We start from the raw sequence: 12,855 nt of genomic DNA on the forward strand, positions 1-12,855 counted from the left end.
GCTTTGAAGTGCCGCGATCCCGGGTGCCGCGTGTAGCCCGGGACCGCCGCTATTAGCGGGCACGGTCCGATCGCCGTGCCCGCTAATTAGCTAATCGGAGGCAGCTGTCAAAGTTGACAGCTGCCTCCGATTACCGGAGGCAACGTTTCCCTGGTGTCTAGTGGGGGAGATCGCTCCTCCGGGACCTTGTCCCGGAGGAGCGATCTCCGTTACTGATGCCGGCCCGGGGACGCGTCCAAGATGGCGCCGTCCTCGGCTCGGCACTCGTTTGTTTCCGGCTGCAGCAGCCGAAAGCAAACGAGTGCCGATCTCATGGATCTCTGCAGCATATCTATGCTGCAGAGATCTCAATGAGAGATCCAAGTGTATATACTAGAAGTCCCCCAGGGAGGCTTCTAGTATATGTGTAAAAAAAAAAAAAAAAGTGTTGTTAATAGTAAAAAGCCCCCTCCCCTAATAAAAGTCTGAATCACCCCCCTTTTCCCAGGTTTTAAATAAAAGTAAACAAATAAATAAATAAATAAACATGTTTGGTATCGCCGCGTGCGTAATCGCCCGAACTATTAATTAATCACATTCCTGATCTCGTACGGTAAACGGCGTCAGCGCAAAAAAATCCCAAAGTGCAAAATTGCGCATTTTTGGTCGCATCAAATCCAGAAAAAATGTAATAAAAAGCGATCAAAAAGTCGTATATGCGCAATCAAGGTACCGATAGAAAGATCACATCATGGCGCAAAAAATGACACCTCGCACAGCCCCATAGACCAAAGGATAAAAGCGCTATAAGCCTGGGAATGGAGCGATTTTAAGGAATGTATATTGGTTAACAACGGTTTGAATTTTTTACAGGCCATCAGATACAATATAAGTTATACATGTTATATATCGTTTTAATCGTAACGACTTGAGGAACATGCATAACAAGTCAGTTTTACCCCAGGGCGAATGGCGTAAAAACACATTTCCCCCAAATAAAAGAAATGCGTTTTTTTTTTCAATTTCACCACACTTTGAATTTTTTTCTGGTTTCGCAGTGTACTTTATGCAAAAATTCAGCCTGTAATTGCAAAGTACAATTAGTGACGCAAGAAATAAGGGGTCATGTGGGTTTCTAGGTGGAAAAATGCAAGTGCTATGACCTTTTAAACACAAGGAGGAAAAACCGAAAACGTAAAAACGAAAATAGGCCATGTCCTTAAAGGGTTAAAGTTTTTTTTTTTTTAAATGGATGAGGGGTGGTATGAAAAAAGGTTGGTCTTATACGTCAGAAAATGTTAACCCCTGCCTGACCGCAGCAGGGTTTACTAGCTGGAACCATACTGCAGTCATTAACTGAAGTTGAAGAAAAACAAAACAACTCACCTGCCACCCGTTCTGGGCAGCCGCACCTCTCCTGTCATGTTCCTGGTGTAGGCAGTGTGATGCACACTGTCTACGCCGGAAGTCCTCAAAGCTCTTCCAGCTGGCAGGAGAGCTTCAGGAGAACGACAGAGGCTTCAGGGACTTCCAGCACCTCTGCATTTCTCCTGAATCTCTCCCGGCAGCCGAGTGTCTCCAAGCTTCTCCAATAAGATGCTCGGCTGCCGGGAGAGCTTCGGGGACCTCCGGCACAGGCAGTGTCTCTGCATCACACTGCCTGCACCAGAAACATGACGGGAGACATGCGGCTGCTGGGAATGAGTCACAAGTGAGTAGAATTGTCTGTTATTTGATTGCGGTCGCCGCATATAGTGGAGATGCGGCCATTTCTAAACTCCCCACCATATGCGACGACCATACCTGGGGTATAAGATGACCCCCGATTTCTGAGAGGATTTTTCGGGGTTAAATTGAGTCTTATATGACGGAAAATATGGAAAATATTTTTTATTTAGTGGCCAGATAACCTTTTAATATTTACAGAATTAAATCCCTTCTGCAACTGAAACAACAAAGCAAGTTTTAACCCCTTAAGGACAGAGCCTGAAATGGCCTTAATGACAGAGACAAATTTTATGAATATGACCAGTGTCACTTTAGTCATTAATAACTTCGGGATGCTTTTACCTATCCGGCTGATTCTGAGATTGTTTTCTCGTGACATATTGTACTTTACATTTCTGGTAAATTGGAGTCGATACTCATAACAAATCTTTATGAAAAAAACCCAAATAATGTGAAAAAATGTGAAAAAATGCATTTTTCCAACTTTGAAACTTCTTTGCGTATACAGAAAGTGGTTATACCACATAAATTATATATTAAATAGCATTAGCAACATGTCTACTTTATGTTGGCGGCATTTATTAAACGATCTTTCATTTTTTTTAGACGATAGGAAGCTTAAAACATTAGCAGCAAATTTCCAAATTTTCAGTAAAATTTCAAAATCAGATATTTTTAGGGACCTGTTCAGGTTTAAAGTGTATTTGAGGAGCCTGTATGTTAGAAAGCCCCACAAAGCACCCCATTTCAGAAACTGCACCCCCCAAACTCTGCAAAAGCATATCCAGAAAGTGTTTTAACCCTTTAGGGGAGTCACAGAAATAAAAGCTAAGTGTGTAAGGAATTTGAAAATTTTAATTTTCTGTGCAGAGATTTTATTGTAATCCAATATTTTTCATAATTATAAACCTATTACCAGAGAAATGCACCCCAATAATTATTGCCCCGTTTCTGCAGTTTATAGAAATACCCCATATGTGGCCGTATTGCGCTATTTGACGCAACCACAAGCCTCAGATATAAGGGAGCGCCTAGTGAATTTCAACGCCTCCGTTATATTTGGTCATTTTTGACTGTACCACTTCAGGTTGGCAGAGGCTCTGGGGTGCCAAAACCTAAAAAACACCCCTAAAGGGACACCATTTAGAAAACTACACCCCTCAAGGAATGTAACAAGGGGTGCGGTGAGCATCTGGACCCCACAGGTGCTTCACAGATTTTCTGAACAATATGGCGTGAAAAAAGAAAAATTTATTTTTTACACTAAAACGTTGTTCTAGCCTTCAATTTTTCATTTTCTTAAAGGGATAAGAGGCAAAAAAAGACAAAAAATGTGTAGCGCAGTTTCTCCCGAGTACAGAAATACCCCACATGTGGCGATAGAGTGCCAAGGGGGCGCAGGACGAGCCTCCAAAGGGAAGGAGCGCCAATTGGCTTTTGGAAGCCGAATTTTACTGAAAAGGATTTCAAGGGCCATGTCGCATTTACAGAGCTCTCGTGCTGCCAAGACACTGGAAACCCCCCACAAGTGATTCCATTCTGGAAACTACACCCCTCAAGGAATCTAACAAGGGGTGCAGTGAGCATATGGACCCCACTGGTGACGGGCACAAATGTGGAACAATGTGACGTGAAAGGGAAAATTTTCATTTTTTCACTTTCATGGCACAAATGTGCCCATCATCAAGGGGTCCATATCCTCACTGCACCCCTTGTTAGATTCCTTGAGGGGTGCAGTTTCCAGAATGGGGTCACTTGTGGGGGGTTTCCAGTGTTTTGGCAGCACGAGGGCTCTGTAAATGCGACATGGCGTTCATCATCCATTCTAGCCAAATCCAACCTCCAAAATCCAAATGGTGCTCCTTCCCTTGGGAGGCTTGCCCTGCGCCCACATGGCGCTTTATGTCCACATGTGGGGTATTTACGGACTCGGGGGAAATTGCTCTACACATATTGTGTGTTTTTTTCTCTTTTAACCCCTTGTGAAAATGATAAATTCAAGGCTAAACCAACATTATAGTGTAAAAAATGTAATATTTCATTTTCACGCCACATTGTTCCACATTTGTGCCCGTCACCAGTGGGGTCCATATGCTCACTACACCCCTTGTTACATTCCCTGAGGGGTGTAGTTTCCATAATGGGGTCACTTGTGGGGGGTTTCAACTGTCTTGGCAACACAGAGGCCTTTTGAATGCAACATGGCCCCTCAAAATCCATTCCATCCAAATCCAGCCTTCAAAAACGAAATGGTGCTCCTTCCCTTCGGAGGCTTGCCCTGCGCCCACATGGCGCTTTATGTCCACATGTGGGGTATTTACGGACTCGGGGGAAATTGCGCTACACATTTTGTTTTTTTTCTCCTCTTTTAACCCCTTGTGAAAATGATATATTCAAGGCTAAACCAACATTATAGTGTAAAAAATGTAATATTTCATTTTCACGCCACATTGTTCCACATTTGTGTCCGTCACCAGTGGGGTCCATATGCTCACTACACCCCTTGTTACATTCCTTGAGGGGTGCAGTTTCCATAATGGGGTCACTTGTGGGGGGTTTCAACTGTCTTGGCAACACAGGGGCCTTTTGAATGCAACATGGCCCCTCGAAATCCATTCCATCCAAATCCAGCCTTCAAAAACCAAATGGCGCTTCTTCCCTTCGGAGGCTTACCCTGCACCCGCATGGCGCTTTATGTCCACATGTGGGGTATTTCCGTACTCAGGGGAAATTGCTCTACACATTAAATGTTTTTTTTATCTTTTAACCCCTTGTGAAAATGAAAAAACATGACAAGATTAATGATTTAGAGTAAAAATTTTACAAAAATTACACTAAATGTTGGTCTAGCCTTGATTTTTTTCCATTTCCACAAGGGGTTAAAAAAGAAAATGAACACAAAACGTGTAGGGTAGTGTCCCCTGAGTACGAAAATACCCCACATGTGGGCATAATGTGCCATATGGGCACAGGGCAAGTCACCAAAGGGACAGAGCGCCATTTAGAGGCTGGAATGGAGGATGGAGGCCATGTCGCAATTACAAAGCTCCTGTGCTGCCAGGACAGTAGAAACCCCCGACAAGTGACCCCATTCTGGAAACTACACCCCATAAGGAATCTAACAAGGGGTGCAGTGAGCATATGGACCCCACTGGTGACGGGCACTTACGTAGAACATGTGCCGAGAAAATAAAAAATACAATTTTTTTCATTTTCACGTCCCAAATGTGGCCGTCACCAGGGGGCCATATCCCCGCTGCCCCCCTTCTTAGATTCCTTATGGGGTGTAGTTTCCAGAATGGGGTCACTTGTGGGGGGTTTCTACTGTCCTGGCCGCACAGAGGCTTTGTAATTGCATCATGGCATCCTCTAATGGGAATGGCAGCCATACCTACTTAGCTGGGGAAAAGGGACAATTCTAATTTATTTGGGGGTGTTAGGCCAATTATTAGTTTATAAGGTTGGAAATGACAGGTGTCCATCAAACTCAACCTGTGTTGATCCAGAGGAAGGCAAAAAAAAACCCTCGTAAGGCAGACGACAGTAGCCTCATCACAGGGGAAAATTCCTTCCCGACTCCATATTGGCGATCAGAATAATCCCTGGATCAACGTGACCCCTGAAATAGGAATAAGGGACAGAATTTAGATAATGTAGAACCCCAGTGACGTGTGGTGCGCCTTGGAGCGATCCAGTATGCAGAGGCCGGGGTGATCAGGACGGGTGTCACACGGGAAAATGGTGTCCTTCCTGATCCCCCTGTTACGCCACACTCTGCACTTCTTCTGGGGTCTCCTGTTTTCCAGTGTGGGGGACGTCACCTGGAAAATGTTGCCCTGGTGCGATACGGGGTCCCTCATATCCAGAAGCGCTGGGTCCGCTCCATGGCTGCTAAATATTAGGGCCCTATTACTACTTCTGATATGTTCGGATCGTGCCGCAAGCTACAGTAGCTCAGGCAGCGAGGGACCGGAAGAGGGGGTGCTGGTATAAGAGTTATCCCCGTACAGGTGGTGACCTTTATCCAGCAGTGGGAAGATCAGTTCCCGAACGATCTTCCCACTAACTCCGAGGATGGGGGGGGAGGGGGCATCTGGGGGCTGGATTCGGGTGTCCCTTCCTACATACACTCTAAGGGTACGTGCACACTGCGGAATCGCGACAGATAACCCTTTGTGCATTCCACAGCTGGCACCCACCGGCGGACTGATGCAGGCGCACGTCTCCGTCCGTGTCATAGACTCCATTCTATGCACGGGCGGATTCCGCTCTCCGTCCAACGTATTCATTCTTTGGATGGACGATGGAATCCGCCCGTGCATAGAATGGAGTCTATGACACGGGTAGAGACATGCGCCCGCATCAGTCCGCCGGCGGGTGCCAGCTGCGGAATGCACAAAGGGTTATTCTTCGCCATTCCGCAGTGTGCACGTACCCTAAATCTGTAAGTGTACCCAGAGGTACGCTCACAGAGTTTGTAGAATTTCACTCCATACCGTCATCTCTTATTGGGACGGTACTGGCGGAAAAGACGTGTCTGGGGGGCAGCGTACGCTACGCTACCCCCCAGACATGTCACTGGATGATGAGGATGAAAGGAGGAAAGAACGATCCCCCCCATTCATCCTCACTGGCTGTTTCGGTGTCGGAGGCAATAATAACGTATCCCTCTGACGCCGAAAACACCCTGGGGGCCATCTTTATACGGGGATTGGTATATGGGGTATGTAGTGGTGTAGTGTCAAACTTTATTCAATGTAGTGTGGTGTAATGTAGTGTTTTTTACGTGTTTTTTTACAGTAAGTATAAAAAAAAAACCTACGCCAACAAAGGAGTTGGTGATATATTCTACTGCCACGGTCTGCACTTATAAGCAGACCGTGGCAGTAGAATATAGAAAAAAAACACCCTACGCCAAAAAGGAGGAGTTGCTGATTAGCAGCGCACTTTCGTGCGATGCTGATCAACACTCAGCGGCGATAGGGTGCGGAAAATAGAAAAAAAAAATTTGAAAAAAAAATAAATAAAAATTTCTACATTCTGAACATCCCTATAGTGGCTGATACGTGTATTACACATTATCAGCCGCTAGAGGGCAGCAGAGCGCAAAATACGGAAACAGCCGACACTGGAGTTGAAAATAGCCGAGAGAAGCCGAACGTGACGTCACGGAAGAAGCCGAAGACCCGAACGAAGACGAGGATGCCGCGAACCCGGAAGACGCCGATCAGGAGCCCGGGACAGGTGAGTAATGTACAAATACCTGCTCTGGACCCCTCGGCTGCCTAGCTGAGGGGTCCAGGGCAGGTATTTACTATTTTGTGGGACTCTGATCGCCGTGCCACCGGCCCGATCGCCGTGAACGGCCGGCCGGCCGTTCACGGCGATCGGGCCGGTGGCACGGCGATCACCATTACTTTTTACAGTAATGGCGGTCGGTGCCGTCCTCGGACAGCACCGACCGCCATTTTTTTTCCGGGTCATCGGGTCGCCGATGACCCGGAAAGGTTCCGATCGCCGCTATTGGCTGATCTGAATTGATCAGCCTATAGCGGCGATCGTAAGCACGGGGGGTGTTAACCACCCCCCGTGCCGTGAAGCTAAGATGGCCTGCTATGATTTATAGCAGGCCATCTTCCCCGACCGCTGTGTGTGAACACGCAGCGATCGGGGAAACATCGGGCGTAAATTTACGCCCTGATGCGCCAAGTACCAGGGCGCCAGGGCGTAAGTTTACGCCCGATGTCGTTAAGGGGTTAAGGCTCTTTAAAGCTCTTATTGTCCAAAAATGTTCCAGCTTTTCATAGATCATACACACACATTGTTGGATCCTGACTATAGGTGTTATATTCATGAAGTAATCCTGTTTTATTCACAGGCCACCTAGTGTAAAACTGGGAGGTTCAAGTGACGTCTGCAGAACTAAGAGCTACAATCCAGTAGTGCCTAAGAAACTAACTGAAGATGCTTTATCAGAGCCCTTGTTCAGGAAAGGAATCAGGCATGTAACACCTGAGCATCATGGATCCAGTGCCCCAAATGTTGTCACTCATCGTCCACACACAAGGTATTTTATTGTTAATGAACATGAGTCTCGAAAGAAAATCCTGCGTTCAACATCTAGGCTTCCAAGACATTTTAGAGTGGATGAATCTGGGGACATAGTTGAGCTATACCCAAGAAACGTTAGAAGGTATGTTGTTCAGACTCCAAGAAGATCCTACTCTCCACACTTCAGTGAGGAAGAAGAGGATGAACTTCAAAGAGATTTAATCCGCAAATCCAACCGCCCACGTTCATTATCAGACCTCCGGCATCCTCCTCGTTTTTACATTGGCGATCGTACTGACAGCCAGATTTTATCAGGCAGAGATTTGGCACGAATGCAGTATAAATCCTGGGAGGGAGGATTCCAGATTGACTCAGAAAAGCCACCACATCATCGCAAAAAAATAAATTTGAGGAACTATGATGTAGATGAACACTTTGTGGAACGTCACAGGAAAGGAAAATCAAAGCACAAACTTGAACATTGCCTTACAGAGTCTGACTCAGTATCTAATGCATCTAGCAGTGACCAGCAAAACAGCAGCACTGACCAGTATATCCAAGTCATCCATAATAAAGACAAATATGTCAAAACTAGTGGAAAAGTAACCAAAAAGAAGACGAAAGCAAGTGCAGAAATAAATCCCTCTGCATTTAATGATCTAATTTGTTCTAATGTCTAGGATACTATTCATGCCATATGTCTACATCTATGCAGCAAATATCATTTCACATAATAAAACACATTATGATACGCAAAACTAGCTCTTACGCCCCTTAACATTATACTAAGGTAACAAGATAGGTGTTTTTTTTGTACTGGTGTGTCAAACAAATACTTAAAGGGGTTATCCAGTTAGGTAAAATATATGTTGAATCATGCCCCCCTCCTGGAGACTAACAATTTATTCTATACATGTCTTTACCTTTTCTGTCCTAAGGGTGCGTTCACACTATGGAATTCTTGTGCATAAAATCCCGCGGATTTCGCTGATCACTCCTGCTTGACCCTCCATAGACTCAATTGTATAGACTCAATTCTTTGCTCAGACATGTCAATTCTTTGGGCAGATGGCGGAATCTGCATGAGCATAGAATGGAGTCTATGGGACAGGCGTAAAGTCAAGTGGGAATATGCGGTGGCCAGGGCCGGCCTTTGGGGTCTGCAGCCTGAGCAGGGCCTGTGCACAGCGTGCATCACTCCTGGCCAGTTGGGGGGGGGGGGGGGGGGGGGGTGCTCCTGCAGACAAACAGCACACTTAACTTAGAAATAGAAAGATGTTCTGTCTGCAGAAGCGGGCCCCCCCAGCTGGCCCCCCTTGTTCCATAGTGGTTGGTTCTAAGTGCCCCTGGCCGCCCTCCTCCCACAGGGGTTTGTTCTATTCCCCTCTCCTGCACATCACCTTACTGACATTTCTGACAGCGCTCCCCCAGATGCCATCAGCACCTGGCAAGTGCGCCCTCTCAGCCCCCGAATGCTGCGTCTGGCCCGGGCTGGTTCTCTCCTCTCTCCCCAGTCTCCACAGTCACATATTGCCCGGAGCTCCTGACGGCCCCTCCCCTTCTCCTGCTGTACAGTCCTGCAGAACGTTGTGTGAGGAGGGAGGAGAGGGAGTGATGGTCGCAGCTGGAGGCCTCCTACCAGGGACTGGACAGAGAAGAGGAGCAGCAGCAGCTCTGACAGTGAGGGTAATCATCAATGTGTTGCCTGTCAGCCTAAGTGCCTGTACTATTGGCCAAACCCCCATCATCCCCTGATAGCTGAATTGTTACATGACCACAACCCCCATCATACAGATAGCGGCAGTGTTACATGACTACAACCCCCATCATACCCTGATAGTGTCAGGAACTTACCTTACCTGGCTCCAGCGGCGTCTCCTTTCAGCTCGGCTCGGGAGCGCGCCGTCGCTCCGCCCACCAGAGACGAGTGACGTCACGGAGACCCGACGGCTTCCCTAGCAACCGGGGACGCCGTGGTCTCACGTGACTGTCAACCGGCCGGCCGGCACGCAGCTGATGTGTCTTGCACTCAGGCCCGAGTGACAGGTCGCCCGGACGAAAAAAGTTTCGCACAGAGCGCCATCTACCCTAAGGCCAGCCCTGGCGGTGGCAAAAGGCGGAATCCGCGGAATGTTATTTATTTTACCTAACAGGATAAACCCTTTAATAGCAATGTGAAAGAAAATGCACACTGGATGAGCCATGCTTTTTAGGGATCAAGTGATTGTGAACGGACAGCTGGAGGGAAAATCTCCAAAAATAACCCTCGATTTACCAATTTCTGATAAATGTATAAAATATAACTTTTAATTGATCCTATAAAAATAAACACACTAGTTAAAATTTTGAAGGACAACCGGTGTCTATTACATATCAGTTTGGTTCAAGTCACCTCCTGCCATTGTGGCTTCTGAGGTACCAGAGGATACTTTCCGCTACCTCTTGACAAAGGCACCAGCTGGTGCCGAAACATGTTGAGGGGGTAGAGAGTGTTTCTGGGTTTGTGTGCTGGTGTGTTTACATCAGCCATCTTGAAAGGGAGGGGGAGAAAGAGTGAAAAGCTCACACACAGGCTCTCAACTGGAGAAAGGTAATAACAAGTATCAAACTAATTAGTCTCCAGGAGGGTGTATGATTCAATATGTATTTTACCTGAGCAGAATATCCCTTTAATTTTCAGCCAGGAAAGGTGCATTGAAGTCTACATGATACACAGTTAATAGATGGGGCAGTTAGGGGAGGGGCTTAATCATTGAAGGGTTAACTTAAAGGGGTTACCCACCTAAAAGCAAAAAAAAAATTAATGCTCCCAACTAGGGATGGTCCAAACGTACCGAGGTTCAGGTTCGTATGAACCCGAACGCTCGGCATTAGATTCCCGCTGTCTGCCCGCTCCGTGCAGCGGGTGGATACAGCGGGAGAACCGCCTGGAAAACTGGGATACACCCTCTCCACGGAGCGGGCAGACAGCGAGAATCATTTCCGAGAGTTCGAGTTCGCACGAACCCGAACCGAAGCAGGTTCGGACCATCCCTACTCCCAACCCTAGCTGGTCTTAATCATCAAGCCCCCTGAGTATTTTGAGCTGTCTCCTGTCTTTCTATCTGCTGCCATTCCTTACCCTGACCTCACTACCTCCTATTTCTGACCAAGTGTGTTCCTTCCATTCATTTTTACACTGTACCCAGGGCTGTATTAACAGCTACTGCTGCCCTAGGCACTAAACCTGAAGACTCCCCCATCTTGCGGAGCCTGGGGGAACGTGGTTTCGGCCACATGCATCTCTCTACATGTAGAAAGATTATCTTAATCGCATTTTAATGGTTTTAAACTGCTTAAAACATACATTTCCACATTGAATCAATGATTAGAGCTATCTGCATATTGTCTTAAGGTATTCTCACCACAGGATTGGTAGGTAATAGCTCCAGACGGCCAGACCTGATCATACCTCCCCCCTTACCCCCTTAAAAAGACACCAGATTTACTGTCAAGTCTGAACAGGAGGTGTAAGATTAAAAAAAATTAAAACAAAAAAAAAGTTGTTTCCTTCCCCCTGCTCCCTGGTGCTGCCCCCCTGCAAGGTGCTGCCCTAGGCACCGGACCACGGGTGCCTAGTGGTAAATACGGCCCTGACTGTACCAAATTAAAATTGTAGCCTCACCTTAAACCATACGGCTCAGTCTGCATGCAGTCATTGCACTTATTGCAGCTATTAAATACATAAAAAATTCCCTTTTTTTACTGCTGCTCCACACTTGGCACCCCGACATTATTGCTGCCCTGTGCTGTCAAGGAGGCTCCTAGGGCTTATTCGGCTGTAAAACCAGCACTGCACATGACACACACTTTTGACTGTACACACACACACACAAATTTTACTTTTAGTATTTTTTTCCATCTTTGGATCACATTAAAAATAAATCCCACATCAGGCGCTCTTACTGCAATGCTTGGTGCATTTTTACCTTGAATTGCAGTGACTTTGTGTCGTGGTTATTGCAATGTGGTTATAACAGGTGACAGAAATGTAACCACATTGAGAGATAGGATCATAATCTATCTAGTATTACATCTGTGTTTGTTGCCCATAGCAACCAATCAGTGCTCGGTAAGGCTGGGTTCACACTGCATTTTTGCAATATTTTTTTCATCCGTTTTTGCAAAAACAGATGTAAAAACAGATGCATTTGTGTGCATCCTTTTTGATCCATTTTTCCATTGACTTCTATTATAAAAAAAACAGATCAAAATGCATCTGTTCTTTTTTTACGTACACAAAACATAGCTGACCTTATCTTTGTGTACATCTTTAAAAAACAAACAAACATGCGTTTTGATCCATTTTTTTTTTATAATGGAATTCAATGGAAAACGGATGAAAACAGATGCACACTATTGCATCAAGCCTAAGATGAAAGCTCAGCTCTAGTTGGTTGCTATGGGAGAAAAACCCAGGTTTACTAGTAGACAGTTATTACTGATCCCCCAATAGTAAGATGTCTCCACTGTTCCATAATGTGCTGTCAGTAGCCACACTGTACACCTAAGGCCGTATACAGCAAGATACACTGTCACTAATATACCATTACTTCATCATTGTTTCTATTTACATTGCATTGCTCATGACCCCTCCCCATATAGAACATCACATTATATGATGACAGTTCTTGTAATAGGGACAGATAACTATCAGCTTTGACCATAGCAGCCAACCAGATCATTGTTTTAATTAACAAACCTATAAGCACTAATCTGATTGACTGCCACAGTCATTAACCATAGCAACCAATCAGATCATTGCTTCATTTGTCAAACCTATAAGCACTAATCTGATTGGCTGCCACAGTAGTAGGATAAACAAAGTGATGTCACCATGTCTCTGGTTGTCATCACAACATCTTAAGGAGCAAGGCAAGGAATCAGGGATCTGTATGACACAGATGTCATACACAGCTTGCTGCCACCAGAGAAGCTACAGCACACTATTAATGACAGGAGCGTCCTTCATCTCCTGCTACATAGAGAACTCCTCCTAAGACATGATTGGAACAATGTCGTACATGTATATGCTGGAGCGCCACAGCGCCGCTGGAG

The 12,855-nt window shown here is 45.9% G+C and overlaps 1 protein-coding gene across 1 annotated transcript in view; it reads left to right on the top strand.

The window, feature by feature from the left end:
- Positions 1 to 8,463, top strand: part of TMC3 (transmembrane channel like 3) — a 60,240-nt gene extending 51,777 nt beyond the window's left edge. Inside the window, exon 22 of the mRNA XM_069958544.1 lies at positions 7,586 to 8,463. Within this exon, the coding sequence (XP_069814645.1) occupies positions 7,586 to 8,438 (853 nt within the window). The 3' untranslated portion in view covers positions 8,439 to 8,463. The remainder of the gene's footprint in view (positions 1 to 7,585) is intronic.
- Positions 8,464 to 12,855: the final 4,392 nt, after the last annotated feature.

Source organism: Dendropsophus ebraccatus, chromosome 1, assembly GCF_027789765.1.
Source record: "Dendropsophus ebraccatus isolate aDenEbr1 chromosome 1, aDenEbr1.pat, whole genome shotgun sequence".
NCBI classification, from domain to species: Eukaryota; Metazoa; Chordata; class Amphibia; order Anura; family Hylidae; genus Dendropsophus; species Dendropsophus ebraccatus.